The 19,064-nt window shown below is 38.6% G+C and overlaps 2 protein-coding genes and 1 pseudogene across 5 annotated transcripts in view; 1 reads left to right on the forward strand and 2 right to left on the reverse strand.

The window, feature by feature from the left end:
• Nucleotides 1–1,704, reverse strand: part of LOC148735630 (uncharacterized) — a 1,940-nt gene extending 236 nt beyond the window's left edge. The window contains 3 exon segments of the mRNA XM_088752974.1: nucleotides 1–359; nucleotides 796–800; nucleotides 844–1,704. The exon segment at nucleotides 1–359 is cut by the window's left edge and continues 236 nt beyond it. Coding sequence (XP_088609100.1) covers nucleotides 1–359; nucleotides 796–800; nucleotides 844–1,541 — 1,062 coding nt within the window. The 5' untranslated portion in view covers nucleotides 1,542–1,704.
• A 1,881-nt stretch (nucleotides 1,705–3,585) lies between these two features.
• Nucleotides 3,586–10,480, reverse strand: LOC148735631 (uncharacterized; annotated as a pseudogene). The gene is made up of 6 exons (XR_015999132.1): nucleotides 8,590–10,480; nucleotides 7,311–7,351; nucleotides 7,190–7,220; nucleotides 5,599–5,948; nucleotides 4,621–4,821; nucleotides 3,586–4,242 (listed from the first exon to the last, which is right to left on the reverse strand). The product of XR_015999132.1 is annotated as an uncharacterized LOC148735631 (transcript).
• LOC111345181 (uncharacterized) lies at nucleotides 8,201–18,046 on the forward strand. 3 transcript variants are annotated; one of them, XM_088754724.1, is made up of 5 exons: nucleotides 8,201–8,233; nucleotides 11,757–11,868; nucleotides 12,243–12,589; nucleotides 14,849–15,049; nucleotides 17,464–18,046. In XM_088754724.1, exons 2-5 carry the CDS (start codon nucleotides 11,772–11,774, stop codon nucleotides 17,791–17,793), a joined length of 975 nt encoding a protein of 324 aa, XP_088610850.1. In that variant the 5' UTR covers nucleotides 8,201–8,233; nucleotides 11,757–11,771; the 3' UTR covers nucleotides 17,794–18,046. The 3 variants fall into 3 exon arrangements, with proteins under 3 accessions (XP_088610850.1, XP_088610848.1, XP_088610849.1); XM_088754722.1 differs by lacking the exon at nucleotides 8,201–8,233 and adding an exon at nucleotides 8,271–8,471; XM_088754723.1 differs by lacking the exon at nucleotides 8,201–8,233 and adding an exon at nucleotides 11,138–11,254.
• The last annotated feature ends 1,018 nt before the right edge of the window (nucleotides 18,047–19,064 follow it).

Raw genomic sequence — 19,064 nt, forward strand, 5'->3', positions numbered from 1 at the left:
CATAACGGCGAGAAGACAGTATTGCGGCGCCAACAAAACATACGAATATCCTGGGTGGGTAATATTCCACAACCTCTGAACACAAATCCGTGAGATCGCCTTGAGAATGACGCCTATAAGTGGAGAGAACAGTGCGATTACAAGCTTACCTCTTTCGTTTTGCTTGGTATATTCTATGTAAACATAATTCTCAATGAAAGCTGCAGCGGCAATCATACATACGATCGGTGTTGCCATTTTAAAAATAAGCCATGCCAGCTTTGATCTTGAATGAATGCACAAGTGCTTTCCAATCAAAAAAGGTTGAAAACAGACTGTAATGAAAAACAAAACATAAACTGGACCGATTCCGAAAATACCTTCGAGACGTGGAAAGGAATGACAAGGACACATGGAAACCAGTCGCTAGACATTTTAATTTACCTAATCATTCTAAGCAACATATGGCAATCTGCAGTCTTTCCTTACACTTAGGTAGCACGGAAAGCTGTACTGAAAACTCTTGAAAAAAAGCTCATCTTTCAAACCGCCAGTCTAAATCCCACAGGGATCAACGAACGCTTTTCATTCCACTAATTTATTCGTGTTTTTCTCGTTGCCGTGTTCCCACCAATAACGTAACTCCATTTTCTGCCTTTAAAAGCACACATAACCCACAATTCCTCTATTCGCTCCGACGAAAGGGCTACCGCTCGAAACGTCAGCTTTTGTAATCGGTACGGTGGCCAATTTACCATTTCAACTTTGTTGATATATCCAAATTATTTCGTTACCCCCACCGACGCAGCCCCAAACAGTTTCTTTAGAAACTATCGCCTTTATTCATAAACTGGATAGACATACGACCTTGGCAGCATGTAAATCGGTTTTTCTAGCGCCTGTAGCAGTCCACGATACAGTGCATCCAAAATGTATATGAGTAGAGGAAACAGAATCAGTCTTATTTTCACGCCCTTCAGCTGATGTGACCGGAAAAGAAGCAAGGGATTTAAAACCGACATGCGGGCATAATAAAAAGCGAAAGTAACAATATCAGCAAGTGTTCTTGCCCACTGGACTTCGTCCGCCATTTTGTCTTCCTGATATTGGCAGTTCATAACGGTCTTGTAGATTATAAAACACATCATTGTATAAATTACTCCTAAAACTGCGATCGATAACAGAGAAATCCAAGCTCCATTGTACATCGATTTAGAAATTGTACGTAGAAGGGAAGGTCTTAGTCTCTTCCAGGCCATTGCACGGTTTCTTTCGTCTTCTGGTTCATCGTCACTTTGCTGGTGTGAGCATGCATCCATGCTTTTTATTTTGACACTGGTGAATGCAAAATAGCTTGCCGTGGACTCCCCGTCGCTGTATTCTTGGTAAATAAGCTCATCAGCGGGAGCATAATATCATCCTCAGCCTGTACTAAGTAGTGGATCGTATTCAAAGGACTCCGCTGTGTACTCGGGTTCTTCCGGGTTGTAATGTTCGGTCACATTTCTTGTAAAACTAAACAAGATACGAGCACCTACCTCTAACAGTATATTCACACTCATTTGTGCTTCACCGAAGAATGAAATTCCAAAATAAGGCAATGCAAGTCGACCTGTGAGAAGTGAAAGCCGTTCGAGAAAGATTAAACTGCAATCTTTGCAACTTCCTTTCTCTCTTTCGATTTTAGTTTTGATGTAAAAAGACCCTTTTGACGCATCTGTTATTCTTTTGTGTTCATGCCACTCGAAATTTCTAGCAGAGCACCGCACTTCGCCGGGTCTTTGTCTGATTCAAGTTTCGACATGGATATTTTACCACAAAACAGTTGGAAAGAAAATTATCGTGAGTAAGAGCAAAACAATAGAAACACGATGATTCGAATGTTTGTTTGTCTGCTGTGAGGACTTTGCCCTATGTCGTATCAGGTAACGCCGACAGCTGGTGGAATCGCTCTAAAAATTCGCAATTTTGGTCAGAATATTGCCTTTCGTTCCCAAACTAGGATCTTTTTCCCAAATGTATCACCAGAAATAAGTTGAGCGATATCTAAGCTTCTATGGATAACAAGCTGGACTTGTTTTATCGCGATTTAGGCATTGCATTTTTACATCTTTTTGGCGCCGGTTTGATGTGAATATTACAAAGCCTGACCGGGTTAGCTCGACAGTGCATGCCTTGAATCAGAATATACCGCCAGATTTGAATAGCGGGATAAATCTGGTGCATTTTGATATATAATTTAATGGCGCTTGCGCCGACTGTGGCATGACAAAATGACTTCGAAAGTACTCTATCTTCCCTGCTTTCTTTCTGCTTGGTGCATGACGCTACGGTGTCTGCGATAGGAGATCACTTTGAAGGTGAAAATGGCGATTTCAACGCAAATTTCAGCTGGGTTTGTGCTTCGTATACTTACCAAATCAACAAGTAATTAAAATTTATTTTAATATGTAATTATATTTTGAGGCGGTCAATCACTAAAATTTCTGAAATTGAATAATTCTTGTATTTATTCTTGCAGCTATTTAATTGATACCACCTCAAAGGAGAAGGAAAAAACCGGGAAATCTGCTACTGAAATTATGGAGAAAATTTTAAAGGAATCGGGCATCAAGGGAGTCGTTGTAAATAGCCGAATAATTAATGCCTCGAGGAAAAAAAATTGGCTTCCATGAAATTTGATTCCATGAAAACGGAAGGGAGGTGCGAGCGTCGGAAGGCTGCTTGAGCACTGGAAATAAAATAGGCCTTCACGGTGTACTATCGAGAGTTAGACAGAGCCTCAAGCCTCTTCACTGCAAGAGAATAAGGAGGTTAGGGGGCAGAAAAGAGTCCTTGAGGAGAATGCTTTCAATAAAGTGGCAAAAAGGCTCAGAGTAGAGGAAAAACTCCAGCAAGCTCTTGCCAAATCAGAAAAGTCCACTGGTTTTTACGAGAACAAATTTAAGGATTTGGCCAGATAGGTTGCCAGGATGAATTTAAGAGGCCCACAATATAATGAGAACTTCAGTGAATATACACAAAGGCACCATTCTAGAATTAAGACACAATTTAAAGATAAATGCTATTCAACACTCTCTTTTATTGGAGAGGGAGGGAGGGAGAGGTAGGGTCTGTGGCTGGACGAGCTTTATTGGTACACATGAAATGGCCGGTTCTTCCCCATTGTGCCTGTAGCAACGGCTTCACAGGGCTCCCCCTGTTCCCACAGAGATTGCTATAGGTGCGACCGAGTACCCGGCGGTATAACATGGGCGATAGGCAGACGGGCTAACATTAGCCTCGGTTGGTAGCCGGTCTAGGAGAAGGAAAACCCCGAACATAAACCCCCTCTTTGGGTTACAGCCCCCGTTCACGAACAGTGATTACTGTCACCATTCGAATTTGACGGTTATCTCAAACATGGTCTGAGGTATATTTGTGTCGCTCATTTGAGTCTACTGTATTTACCCGTTTTAACGAAACATTGAGATATTTCTTTTAGAATTTATGCCTTTTTCTATCGTTAGTATAACCGTTTGTTGCTTCTCCCTTATCGACATTTGCTTTTCTCCTGCCAGCGCATCAAATAGTTTAAAGACGTCTTTAAAATTCAGCAGACATCAGTTCAACCTTTAAAATCATTTTGTAAATCATCTCTATTATGAATCTGTAGGCCAACAAGGGCTGCTGGATGTGATTATAGCACATTGACTTAATATCACTGGCTACTATAGATGGATTAGTGTGTATTTTGAAAATGACATCAGGGGATGTATATGAAATCGATCCACGCTACTTAAGTAGTTGTGATAATAAGGCCTAAAAAAAAATACAAGCAAGGAGGTTGAGGTAACGTTACTCACTAAGAATACTGCTCTCTTCCATTCAGAGTATGAACTCATTAGACTTTATAAATACTCATCCTCTGCAATAAACGTTACAATTCCTAATAATCACTATTGAAAGAAAACCGTTCTAGAAACGAGTACTTGCTCATCTCGTTCATAATTTTTGCCTTCTGTTTTGAAGTCCACGCGACTGCATGTCTTGTCAACGACGGCTTAGCGTACAATAGTTTTGAGGCCGACTCGACAAAGTCAGCATAACAAGTTACTTCTAGAAAATTATACAAGGTTTGCAAAATTTTCCGGGCTTGGAAATAACTTCATGGCTGTACACATCTAGAACCTCGAACTTCCCATATCGTTTCAATCTCTTGGCAGACTGTACTTCGGCAAGAAAGTTGTCGATAATTTCATCCAACAAGGTTGCATTGCTTGCCTGCGAAACAAAAGAAGCCAGATATTTTTTTACGAGTAGATTTAACACTACTAAGTACAGTTGTGCCGATAAAAGTACCATTGTTTCCCGTCCTTTATAAGAGAGGAAAGGTTAAATATATTACAATGCACGTTAACTGTATGGGACAGGTAGCCTCGCCTCTTCAGAGGAGTAAATAAATTGTAGAAAGCATGCGCAGGTTCAAGAAGTCTATGATGACACATTCACACCAGCAAAACATGTTTAGGTGAACGAAATTTTCCATTAAATTCAAGCAATCGTCAACTTGTATTTTTAATGTGCCTCATTTGAAATGAATGGGGTATGAGATTTTGCGACAATGGTGGCGAATTGCAAGTTAGTGAAAAAGAAACTTACCTTAAATGTGCTGATTTCAGCCATTTCTCTGACGTCGAGATTTCTCAGCAATTTAGTGGCAATATTGTCAAACGGATTTCTGATCACGTGAATGAATTTAAGTTTAACGGTAAGAGTTCTTCTCATATCCTCCAGAATATCAAAATTTTTCGGATTTTTTAACAAATGGCTTGTTGCTGTCCCCTTCTTGTCTCCTATAACCTAACAATAAAAAAACGAGTTGTAAACTTACCTATAGGCTCCACTTTGGCCTAACATAAGGCAACTAACTGGGTGTATGTGCCCCAGACAATAGCATTTCTTTTTCGCTGAGCAACGATTAGCTGTTGCAGTTAACCACGTTACAAATCTGGAATGTTGATGTTGTTCAAAATGTTTTAAGTACTGCTTACATTTTACATTATAAAACGAGCCTTGACCTCTAATAGAAAAGAAATTCAAACAATGTTAGGCACAGAAAAAGTATTATTAAAAAAAAAAAATTCTTATAGCTGTGTGGATCTTTGATTCAAGTTTGAGCAATTATTCCAAACGTATAAAGGCTGATAGTTTCGAAAGAAACTGTTTGGCGCTGCGTCGGTGGGGGTAACGAAATAATTTGAATATATCAACGAAGTTGAAATGGTAAATTGGCCACCGCTACGGTTATAAAAGCTGACGTTTCGAGCGTTAGCCCTTCGTCATTCGCTCCGACGAAGGTCTAACGCTCGAAACGTCAGCTTTTATAACCGTAACGGTGGCCAATTTACCATTTCAACTTTGTTGATATATTCGAATTATTCCAAACGTAGCTTCTGATCAAAGCTATGCGTTGAAAATCTTCTTAAGTGGTCATCGGGATCCGTTGGAATATCTTCTCCCTTCCGGAAACATCCAATGCCCCCCCACTCTGACGCCACTCTAGACCTTTAATCAATGCCCCCCCTACCCCCTACCCCCTCTCCCCCCTCTTCCACCCACTCTAACCCCACTCTGTACCTTTAATCTGTCCTTGTATGTTCCTTGCCACTGTCCAGGTACAAAGTAACTATACTTTCCACCGAAACGATATACTTCTGCACGGTTTCCAAACATCGCTTGAAATCTTGACAGGGCATGCAGGGCAAAAAAGACGCGGGTCTTCAGTCCACTGCTACTTTCCAGCTTGTAATTTCTCCATTTTTCTAACAAGTTATATTCATGAGAAATGATAATCTCGGGATGAGCATCCAGAATGGCTCCGATGAGACTATGACCACTGCGGGCATGACCAATGAATAAAACAAAAGTTTCGACACCATCGTATAGCTTGGTGAGCCGTAATTCCAAACGTCCTCCAGGGAATTCTCCTAGTAAATTTCAAAGTGGATGTAAACAGTTGATTCAATCAAACAGAAGTTTTTTAATTGTGTCGTACATGATGGCAAAGGTGAGTAGTTTTAAAAGTAATAGAAAGATAGCTGATAAGTTAAAGAGCTGAGTTACAAGTTACGTCTCTTTCAAGTAACTTCCTGCAAAAGACAAGATGAAGTTGCTTTCAATGTAAATCAGATATTTAAAATACAGTGAGAGGTTAAAACAGGGACATCCTTTTCTCAGCTGATAACAAGTCTTATCTATCCAAAGAGAAGGCCGCTTTGGTGCGTTTTTAGCTTTGTTACTCTGCCCATTGGAACACTGTTGCCTTTCAATAACATTTTGATATGAAATATGTCACTTATACAAAACAAAAAATTAATCAAAGAAAAACGAAAGGAATAAATGCATGAATGAAAAGTAAGTTAATATGTGAACTTCAAGGGAACTAACCTAAAATTAGGAGAATATTGTCGATCTAATAAGAAAATAACCTTTATTGAGTAACTTCATACAACCGGAATCTAACATAAAAGTGTATAAAAAGTAAAAAGAAAACAAATCTTGCAAGTTACAATTCTCTTTTTAAGATTAATTATCCATCGATAGTAAGGAATGTGTTCTAAAAACGAGTACAACGAGACATCGAATCTTTAATACACATTCAACATAAATAAATTGGTTTAAGTACAATAAAAATCACGTTATTTCACATGTGTATAATTTTTCGAGCCTCTGCAGTGGTCTGTCCTGTCACTCAAGGTTTTTCATGCAAAAGGTTTTAAATCGTTAGTGTGAAAATGGAATAGTTCCACGTTCAGTTTGGGTCGATCTGCCGCTCTCACTAAAAGTTAACAGCAAGGCCATGTCATGGTGTTTTTTCTGAATATAAACAACGTTTTGGCTGTTATTAGATACATTACAATTCTTATATCGCGTGATATAAGAGCTCGTCTCAGAAAAAACAAGGGAGGAAAAAATAACGTGGGCCATAAGGATGTCCGCTTTGAATGTATTTGTTGCTAGCAGGTTTTACTTTGGAGTTAGGCCATATTTTCAGATTCTCTGAAATCTTCAGATACCAAAGGTTGAAGTTTTTAAACTTAAAAGTTTCTCAAAAAATATAGTTAAGAAACTTTAAGCTGAGGACAAACGGCAATGCTGCATAACCAAGTCAGTTCATACAAGTTGAATTGAGATAGTTCACCTAGATCTACCATAGGAGTTTACTAACCATTACGCTGAGGAATGACGCTCGAGAGAACCTTGATGGATGGACGAGGATATAGATTAGTGAAGAATAACAAAGCTGTTACGAGGAGAAGAAGCAAGGCAATTACAACGTGAACACGAACCAATTTCATCCCTGTAGAAATCCGTCAGATTTATCAGCTGTCTGCAAAAGCAAGAATAATGGTTTCAATCTAGTAGAAATTTTGTTAAAAGGGAAGAGTATTAAAAATAGCTGAAATATTACAATAATGTAATTTATATTTAAAAAAAATATGTGAGCCTCATCCGTTTTATATACAACTCGTAGAGCTGCCAGTCATTCTTAACTATTTACTTACTGGTTGCTATCATGCAGTCGAAGATGTAAAACCTGTGCTAAATATTTCAAGAAAGTCTTTCATGTCATTTTGTCAAACATTACTTTTGATTTACAAGTCAAGGTAACAGATGAAAGAATAATAAATTAAAAATTTGTCGCTAGGGTATTTTTTACCATAAGAAAAAATGTGTTGTATAGTTTTTCTTCAAATCTTCCATTATCCATCGATCATCCCACCGGGGATATCGGTTTATCCGAGATGATATTATCATATCAAAGAGAAGAAATATAAATTAGGTATACGTAGCGTTTTCAAATGTTTAACTGCACGGCAACACAAGATGAAGAGCTCTGCTGTAGAGAAGCATTCCTGTTAGTGAGTCATGATCAAATATCATTGCTTAGCAATAATAATAATAATAATAATAATAATAATAATAATATATAATAATAAATAATAATAATAATAATAATAATAATAATAATAATAATAATGTTTAACTGCACGGCAACACAAGATGAAGAGCTCTGCTGTAGAGAAGCATTCCTGTTAGTGAGTCATGATCAAATATCATTGCTTAGCAATAATAATAATAATAATAATAATAATAATAATAATATATAATAATAAATAATAATAATAATAATAATAATAATAATAATAATAATAATGTTTAACTGCACGGCAACACAAGATGAAGAGCTCTGCTGTAGAGAAGCATTCCTGTTAGTGAGTCATGATCAAATATCATTGCTTAGCAATAATCGGTTGTGGGCTGCAAAAACAATACGGATTTTCAAATTTGTATTATTTTTGCGTTCATCTTTTGAACTAACACTCCATTGTCGCTTCAAACAATTCGGCCGGTGAGTTCGTCTTAATCAGATTAGAGTTCAGTGAATGCTTTGCGCTAAACAAAGATAATCTAAACCACGGCTCGTTCAAAAGAAGTCCGGTTTCAAGGTATATAATGTCTTTTTTTTTTACTATGCACTTGTTATCTTCGTTCTAATTGTGTCGAGTTCCATTGCCGGCTCAGTAATTCATTTACTTTTGATGGTTGCATTCATCCTCCAGTTACCTTGATTGTAAGTGAAACACAGTGTTGAAATTGAGGCTCGGTGATTCCGGCTTCGTTTATATCTGATGATCGCTTTTTACTCTCATTTTCTCTTTGAATTCCTACGGTTTCTGTTGTGCAATTTACGGTACAAATGTCATTAAGAAGTTTCGGGTAGACTCTGGACGCGGCGTAAGATATTTGACTGTTCCAAGATAACGATTCATCTACTAGCACGCCAAGGTACTTGAAAGATATCTTCTGGTTTAGAATTGAATCACCGTAGAATACATAGAGGATATTACATGGCCGCGCTAGGATACGAATTTTATCTTCGAGTGTTGAAAGTATCTCTCATTCGTTCGCTGCGCTTACTCGTGAGGGATACTTTCAGCACGAGAAGATAAAATTCGTATCCCCAAGCGGCCATGTAATGTTCTGTTTATTATATAGATACTGATGAAATTTCCACATAAAAGACAACCTTTTTTATTCATTTTCGAAACAGCTGGTGGTAACCATGGCCACACCAATATCCTCACACGTGAAAGATAAAAATAGTATCTTCACTGCGCGCGGTGAAGTATGATTTTTAAGGTGGCTCGTACCAGTTTCCTCGCGCGGGGAACATGTCACTCCTGCGTGACGCGCGCGAGAGAGACGTGCGAAAGAAGCGCGAGATCAAAAGATGAAAATTCAAAACAAAGATGGCGTCGTGTGGAATTTTTTCTACTTTTGTGAGAAGTTTACCTAAGAGCTTGTATTTGATGTGTTGAGCGGCCACTGTGAATGCAGGAGATAGAAACTAAGATAACGAAGACGATTTTCGGAGAAAGTAAAGGTTGTTTCACTGCACATTTAAAAGAAATATTCAACCGATATGAAATCTTGCGACGGCGAAAAAAGAAGAACTCAAGTGAAGGATAATCTACCCGAAGTGGAAGAAGACTTTGAAACTTCAAGGAAAATAATATGATATAGCCAAAAGTCATGTGTAGGATTTTTAAGATGAGCTCGGGAGACTGTCTTTGACGGCTGTTTAATGATTTTCTTAGCAGTAAACGTCTGTAAACATCAGATCGTAGGTGCTCGCGCGAGCACACGCAATCGTCAGCGGTAGCTAAAACAGATCATGAGCAAATGTCGATCTTATAGAATCCAGATTTTTAAATGCGCGAGAACGCGCGTGGAAATTGCTAAACTCACGAAAGCTTACATGAAAACAAGTCCGGTGACCCCCTCTTTTTATTGTTCCAATATGATAATAACGTCAAAAGGAATCATCAAAAAAAAAAATAGAAAATTCTACGGAAGGAAATTTGCGATGTGTGAAAATTGCCCTTTTTGTAGATTTTCTGAAATTCCGCTCCGTAGAATTTTTTAAAAATCTTTGTGCATTTTCCTTTTCAAGTGCCAAAATCAATCACTGAAAAAAATCAGGGGGTCACCGGCTTAGTTTTCGAATTATTTAAGCCACAAGCTAAAAAATGCGTCTGCATAAGCCTATGAATGCGTTGCCATGGAAACTGTTAGTGACGAAATGACACTTATTTTTGGATAACCAATGATTATGTAATTCAACCCCGTAAAAGTGTTCAACTGGCCTCGGTCAGTCTTTCTGTTGTATTCTTTCAAAGTTACAAACCATCAAAAAGATGAAAACCGGTACGAGCCACCTTAAGTGAAAGGAGAAATCCTGGTATTTCATCAGTATCTATATAATAAATTTAGATGTCTGATGGTTTTGACGGCTTTTTGTGACTCAATCACCATTGTTTCCGTCCTTTTCGTGTTGCAAATAAGACCGTTGTCAAAGAACCATTGAGTTATCCTTTTTAGATCCTCCTTAATCTTGACACATCTCAGTGTCGTTCGTATATAATGTAGTTTCTGAATCTTAGCTCGCTTTAGATGTGTCATTTATATGGATATTAAACAATGTTGGTCCCAAGAACGACCCTTGCGGGACTGCAAAAGAAAGATTCCGAAGTTCTGAAGCAGAGTCTTACAACATATAGCGATCTCCCTGAGAGATAGCTCTTAAACCACTGGAGTGTGTTCTCTTCTATTCCATAAGATTCAAGTTTCGCAATCAGGAAGTCGAGCTTCATGACATTAAACGCTTTTCTTAAGTCTGGGAAAACGCAAATGGACCTAATACCTCTGTCAATGGCAAATTTCCATGAATCCACTACGTTGAGTAAAGCCACTGCTGCTGAAGAAAACTTGGAATACGCGAATTGAATTGATGTTGTTCTATGAGCCCAACCTCGTGAGCAAAATTCTGCACAGGGCAATACCGAAATAGGTCGATGATTGTCACAGTCAGTCGGCGAGCCTCCTTTAAACAGTGGTGTTACTCTCGCTACTTTCCGAGCAGGTGGAAATTTAACTGTGCGAAGCGATTCGTTGAAAAGATGAGTCAGACTCTGTAAGATGCTAGATGCTGCCATTTTGAGTGCTTTCGTGGGAATCCCATCAGAACGTGTGGCTTTAGTTGCATCGAGGTCCTTGATAGCTTTAAAAAGCTTCGTTTTCATCACGAAAGGTGAAATTGAAGGTTCTCACGTCTGAAACCACCGGCTCTGGAACAGCGTCAGATTGGAGTTCGTTACGGTTGGCCAAGAGGGAGGTTGAAATGGATGTTAAATAGATATTCGTGGCACTCGCGATATTCTTCTGCTTGGTGAGTTCTTCCTCGTCTACGATCAATAAATCGGCACCACTTTTCTGGCTCTTGCCCGGAAGAATCAAGTTAAGCGTTTTCCAGAAGCTCCGTGGGTTAGATTCGTAATCTTGTAATTTATCGGCGAAGTAATAAATGAGGTAACAAGATTACACAGTCGCCTGTATTCCGTCCAGTCCGATGGCCGGTTAAGTTTTCTTGCCTTTCAGTAGAACTGATTACGCCTTCTCATCATGACCAGTATCGATTTGTCAAGCCAGGGATGAGTCGACTTTCACACGCGCTTTCGGCGGATGATAAAAAACATAATTTTCATCCAAGGCTAAAAAAAAAAGACTACTTGATTTGAATAACAAGTCAATCAAATAAGCTTGAATGTGGTCTGTCTGAGTTTCCTGCATAAGTGCTAACATGGGATGCATATAAATAAACTAAGTGAACTTTACAAATCACTCGGAATGTTGTTAATGATATGTCCATGTCTTGTTTTTTTTTCTTTTAGGGAATAAAATCCAGAATGTCGCACCACGTTTTGAAAGTCGCGTTTTTAATCATTGGTATTTCCCTATGTGCACTTCTTATGAACACGATGACCCGCTTTGATGGATACAACGGTAGTTAGATCGATAATCTTCTCCTTATTTCACGTTTGTTTCCTTGAAGTTCACATATGAAATTGATTTTGAATGCTTTCAGTATTCCTTTCTTTTTTCTTTGATCAATTTTTCGTTTTTTACAAGTGACATATTTCATATGAAAATGTTATTAAAAAGCAACCGTGTTCTAATAGGCATAGTATTAATACTAACAAAGCACCAAAGCAGCCTTCTTTTTGGATGGATAGACCTGCGGCTAGCTGATAAAAGAAACTTGCAATCAAAGCGAGACTTGCAACTGATCAAAGCTGTCTATCCTTGATTTCTCTAGAAATGGATTCCAAAGGAGTGTGGTAGAGTTTCAACAATTCACGATTACTATTTTTTTTAAGCGCTACACCGTTCAAATCCATCGCCACTTGATGCCAGAGTTTACGACAAAGTCAGGATTTTTTTGTTGTTTATTGGTTACAACAGAAGCAGACACACCCTGCTTGCAGCTTTGTTAGACGCTCATCCACATGTTGTCGTTGCCAATGACCTTAACATCCTACAGCAGTGGATTACCATGCCTGGAATATTTCACAGGAAAAAATATTTTATCTATGAGCTGATTTATGCCAAATCACGGTATGATGTGATGTATGGTGTGCGCTCTAGAGCAGTAAACGGGGGCCCAGTACAGTATCATTACAACGTAAAGGGTCAGTGGCAAGGGAAAATTCATGAGAGTGTACAGGTACAGTTTTCATTTTGCTATAATCACTACTCTATCTCTTGTAAGCAGTTAACAAGAGGCACAAATCAACCAACGATTAATACTGAGGCGATCATGAAGTTACATAAACCAAATCAAGGCACTAAAAGCATTGTGGTACAATAAGTCGGAGAAAGCGATTAGTTTGTGCTTTGTGCCCAGAGACACACAAAGTTGATAGGTCAGGGTTTCAAAATGGAATTACAATAAAATAAAATAAAAAAATATTTATAATTGACAGGCGAAATTGAAAGAAGCATATATTAGGCAATCGTTGTTGGAGCCCAGATAGGGGAACCATGAAGCTTTCGAGTTAGCCCCTTTAAATTATTATTATATCAAACTTGCTATTATTATTATTATTATTATTATTATTATTATTATTAATAATATCATTATTTGTTACCATTTTATTATTGGTTGAATGTCAACAAGACGATATATTCTTGGATCATCTTTCTCTTGTGGAAAAGAGTACTTAGTCATAAATATATGGGATGAGGCAAGTTTTCTGTTTTGCATATGAGAAAAATCTTCTGCAGCACTACTACATTCTAGCGTCATTATACAACTTCTAGTTCTTTACAATGCCGTAAACATCGTGTTATACCAATAGCCACATGAATTCTTTCACCGTCTATTTTTAATTTTTCTAACAGTTAACAAATGCTTGCCTAAAGAACCCGGAATTACGGAAAGATCCTTCAGAAGCTGAACAATGTTTTAGCGAGTAGATAATAAAGAAAAGAGAGGTTATTAAAACTGAAGAGAGAGGCTTTACGGAAAACATTTTTATTGAAGCAATGGTAAAGGTAATTTAAAAGGTTTCGAAATAAACTTTAAAACATTTGTTAAGTAGTATCTGACACGATCTGACACCTGTCAATTGGAGAGAAAAAAAGCACACGTTCACCTTTGAATACGCAACAGCACCCAAATGGCAAACCGACACACGAAATAAAGGACTATCACGATAATCTTCTCTTAAAAACGCTCAGCGATCTTACGGAAAGTATTAAAGAGATTAGAGAGATTTAGCACCGTGTTTACGAGAAACGGCAAACGTCAGCTGGCCCTCTTACTTTTCACGTAAAATGGCGTAAACCCTGCTGCTTTAGCTTCGCGTAAGCTCACGTCAGGGTGGATTTAAAGGTGCCCGTGTATAACTTACAAGGAATAGTTTTTGTACCCTTTCTCCGACAATTAATTTCTACTCTGTGAGAGAAAAAGTGAAGAAAATCTTACGTACACGGCAAACAGGTTACTTTCACTCAGAAACGGCAAAGCGCAACCAGCAAGCATGCAAAAATGGCGGGAAAAAACAAGGTTACGTGGTCACTCTTGCCATTCACTTTTCATGTAAATCTCTATATCATTTTCGACGACAACTAACCTTCAAAGATTTACCTCTGTTCTGTTGTAAATGTCACGGAAAGTCAAATCGTAAGTTATTTCGAATGTATGTTCGATGCTGAAGTTGTGAGAGTATGCTTTTTTGTTTTCTGCAATGGCATGTGTATAGTTTGTCTTTCTTCCACCGAAAAAACTGAACTCGAATAAGACGCTTTCTCTAGCTAGACACAAGGGCACCTAATGTGACTTTCACTCGACGAATTCCTTCGGGTTCCTTTGTGAAATTTACGGTAGAAATATCCAAAGAGTTAGCGAAATTGTGTTTATAGATCTCAAAACTTCGCTCACCGTTTCATAAACGAACATACTATTTTTGAGAATTCAGACATTAATAAGTGAGAGTCACATTGATTAATGTAATGGCTAACTGTAAATACCTCTTGTTTCAATATTCTGAGCCTCCTCTTTCTAAATATTTATAAAATTACAAATGGTTTTAAGGCCGCGTGTCAATCTATCTCAAAGCAAATTTAGTAGCAAGAAATTTATTTCGAAATCAATTTTTCCGGCAAAAACAACCTAATTCGAGAGAGAGAAGAGAAAACTAATGTCATATATTGGCTAGAGGTCGTAACCGAAATCTTTGCTTAAAAAGCTACCCAGCCGGCAAAACAACATATATTTATGGAAAATTGCGACGAGGCTAGAGATCTTTTGCAAAGCGATTCAACACAAACGGACCGGATGGGAGAATGCCGCTCGCTCTCGGAACCAATCAAATTGCAGGATTTGTAGAATACCACCCGCTCACGAACTAAGAAAAAAATTTCATGATATCATGCTCGACCTCATCCAATTATTGCTTAAAATCTAATGCTCTTCTTGTAGGTCATAGGAGACAAGAAAGCAGCTCAGGCTTCAAGAATTTTGCTCGAAAGTGATGGAAGGGAACATCTTCGAAATTTAGAGCGTAAACTTGGCACAACGCTTAAATTCATTCACGTGGTCCGTAATCCTTTCGATAACATAGCAACTTTAGCGCTTCGCAGGGCGAAAGTCAAGAAAAACAAAGTCCAAGACAACCTTGAGGTAGGTAGGCAGACACTTGACAGTATGCCTCTGTAGAGCGCTGCACTAGTATCGCAGAGGTCAGTGGTTCGAATCCCGTACAGGCCTGAAATTTTTTTCAGGTCTGATTTTCACTATTGCTCAAATAGTGCTTTACTGCGAAGGATCGTTCACATATACGTATAAGTATGCCTCTGTGTTATATAGTCACCTATAGGGAAGAGGGAGGGGCGATTTCGTCGGTGGAATGATCATAATATAATAAGACGCTATGATACTAACTAAGCTTGCGACCTGCAGTCTCACGGTAGGTCTCTTCAAGTCTTTATTTAACAAATAGGGCAGCCTAAATTGTGGTCTGTTTTGTTGTAAAGCACTTAGGAAGCGGCTAGAGCACGAAAGAATTGTAGAGAGAAATACTCGACTTCCGTACGCCTCGTGTTTCTCCCCACTTCACGTGTCCGTTTAATTCCCCACCCATTACTTTCAATTTTCAAAACAAACTTTATTTTCAAAGCAAACAACAGTATCGCCAGCATGCTCTATACTCTCATAAAGCAGGCTACGATAAGCCAATCAGAATCCAGAATGGTTACGTTATCTGATAGGTTAAACAAGACTAAAGCTGTCAAAATTTCAAACCATCAAAGTTCACATCTGCAGTGGTCCATAAACTGAAATAGTTTGGCAGTTCGAATTTAATACTTTTCCCTGAAGTTTTTTTACTCGCAATCTGAAAGTGAAATGTTCAGCGAAATACGGCCGAATCGTGGTTCTTAAAAACACGCAGGTTTTTTCACATGAACATTAGAAAACAAACTGCTCAAGTCGTGTGTTTTGTGAACAAGAAGACTGCAAGGGATGACAGTTCCGTAAAACTCGGCTGCTGTGACTGATGTGGCCTTCCATTCAACACATCGGAAAGGATATCAGAACAAGCTCTTAGTTCAGTTCACTCTCAGTCGGAAGGGCGTTCAATGCAATTTCTGAGGCTTGCTTCACTGCGATTACCGGAGATCGCCATGATGAGCTACCTGCGATGGACTTCAGCATGATCGCGGTCGCTGTGACATCGTCATGATTTGCATGAATTTTAACAGTTATGCCAGTTTGAATATATTTTCAAGTTTCATCATACCCGTTTTGTTCTGTTTTGTTTTTGTAACACGAAACATTATTTACTGTACGAGTGTTAGCTGTGTTTGATTTTTATTATCGTACGTAAGTATACAATCTAACTGTACGCAGTGAAAACCTTCAAAACTCGGACTGTTCATTTCGTTTTCTCTTTGAGGAATTTTTCTCTCTTCATAAGTTATAATTACGCAAATTGTTGCCCTTGGTATGTCTGGTTGTTCTGTTCCTACTTACCGGCTCGCTTATTCGGAAATTTCACTTTCAATTAACGAAAAAAGGCTCGAAAAATTACCAATTGGCAGAACGTGACAGTTTCAGCTCATCTCCATGCTCTGTAGAGCTCGCACTTACAACCAATTACAGCGCGCATTATATACGAACTTTATCATGAGATGCCCTGCTTGGAACTCATCACGCCGGATAAAACACAGACCTATTTCAAAAATGGCGAGTCTAGTTCGTGATCTTTAATATAATAATAATAATAATAACAATAATAATAATAATAATACGAATTTTCGCCCTGTCTTGCTTAGCTCACTAGCATCCAAACGTGTATACTGCATAATAATAATAATTCAGTATTTATATTGCGCAAATTAACATGTGAATATGATCAAATGCGCATCACAACACTTTTCGGGGGACTTTGGCCGGACTGCATCAGCAGTCTACAAACAATCGAAGAAAACTTATTTGAAGATGCCCCCTCCCCACCAATTCCCAGTAAACAGGCCAGACCACATCAAAGCAATCTCGTGAGCGGGTTCTTTAACGTCCCCTGCCTAACCAAATTAACTAAGCAATAGATGCAGGAGACGGGACCTACGGTTTATTCGTCCTTATCCGCGAAGACTAGAATGTCAATCCATTTCTTGATATTATAGAAAGGTAGCGCATTCTCCTCAGTTATTTTAAGACCTTGAGTGTTGCTCCGGCCGGAGCTCGAACCATCGACCTCGACCTCCCCCACAACAGTCCAGCGCTCTAACCAATTGAGCTAACCGGGAGGCGGTCTATACATATACATGCAAGTAAGCCTTCCTGGCCTCGAGAATATGTCTGTAAAAAAAATGTTCAATTTTTACAAACAATCGAAGCCAAGAAGGTAGATTTGCACGCCCACCATTGTGTTTAAACAAACAACCTAGAGCTATTTCTCTCAGTGACATTGATTTCTTTTGTTTTATTTACGTTTGTTTTTGTCTCTGTTTTCGTGTTTGTTTTTTTTGTTATGGTTTTCCTGATAACATGTTACTAGGGCCATGAAATACAACGTTATTATTGGTTAATTGCAGTGTAATTGTCACGAAGAGCTTGATGAATCCATAGCCGAATACAATATTCAAGTGGAGGGAAGTTCGCAAGTTAAGAAGAACTTTCCAGATCGTGTACTCGATGTGCACAGCATGGATCTGATGAGAAACCCGGGTCAAACCCTGATGAAAATTTGTGACTTCTTGGATATCACGTGCACAAACAAATACTTAGAAGACTGCGCTTCAATTGTGGACCCAGTCCCTTCTCAGACCCGTCATTTTGTTAGGTGGACTGAAGAACAGTTGAACAGGGTTCAGACGTTAATTAAAAATCATTCGTTCCTTCAATTATATTCGTTTGAAAACTGAAAAATCTTCAAAATGTATACACCTTTTTTCTTATTTTAGATCGAGCCAAAGAACTCTTCATCTAGGAAAAAAAAAGAAACCGTCACAGCGTTTGAGCTTTGAAAGTAGAACCTTCTTTGTGATAAACAACTGCTCATCACCTAAAAAAGAATGGAAGAGAGGAAAGTAAACCAAAAAAGTGTTGTACAGATAGTAACTAATAGGCAGCACTTCAAGCTTGAGCCATTAATTAAAAATTTCCTTCTTCCTATAAGAGCTGGTCCAAGGAAATAAGTGACCATGATAGATTCACTATGACTATGATGGAATAAGTCTGTGCAGTAGAACTTTGTCTTGTGATGAAGGGGATAGCGAACCTTTATCTCGAATGTTGGAAAAAAAGCTTTTGTTTCCGTATTAAGAATGCTAAGCATCAACTTTCAGATCGCAGGGATCCTCTGCGTAAACGGGAAAAAAAAAGGTGGCTAATTCTGAGTTCGGTAATGAGAAGAGAAAGATTTTTCTCTATTTTTTATCATCTTTTATCGAGTGCGAGACAAAGTAAAGACTACAAATCTCCGTGAGAAATCGATCATCAGATCTTTGGATTCCACACTCCGATTCTCCATCACTATTCTCTAGAAGACTTATAACAGGAAGAACGGTGATGGCAAGGCAAGCCCGAAATGGTAGAAGTCGCCAAAAACCATAATGACGGACACAAAAGGAGAGAGTACGTTTTTTCAATCTTAAGTGTAAAATGTTTATATTTCAGAATAATTAGTGCTGCAACTGATATCGACCATATTTTGTTCCCCATACCATTCCTTGTAACGCATTCAAATTCTCAACGGTTCCTCGCCTAACTAAACAGCGCGTCACAAAATGCGTGACGATTTCACGAAATAATCCTTCGCTTTTCCTCGAGACGTGAGCTTATGTATGTGCGTATGTTCCTCGAGACGTGAGCTTATGTGCGTATATACGCAAGTGCGTAAAGAAGCGTTGCGTGTCATCCTAGGGAACGGCTACGAACGAAACTGGCAGTTTAATAAAATCAGAAAAGATCGCGCTAGCTTGTTGTTATCCGATATAGTTTTTATCACTACTTCGTTAATCGCGTCACAGAGAAAACTCCGCTGATGTAGAGTCTGTTACTCGAAAGTATACAAAATTCCTGATGTGTAAAACAAACGCGTCGCAATATCGCGTTTACCGAACGCCCCTCCTTCCGTTGGCCTTCGTTTAGCTTTGAAGAACAAAATTAAGCGAAAGTCCATTCAACATTTTAC

This window comes from Stylophora pistillata, chromosome 3, assembly GCF_964205215.1.
Source record: "Stylophora pistillata chromosome 3, jaStyPist1.2, whole genome shotgun sequence".
In the NCBI taxonomy this organism is placed as follows: Eukaryota; Metazoa; Cnidaria; class Anthozoa; order Scleractinia; family Pocilloporidae; genus Stylophora; species Stylophora pistillata.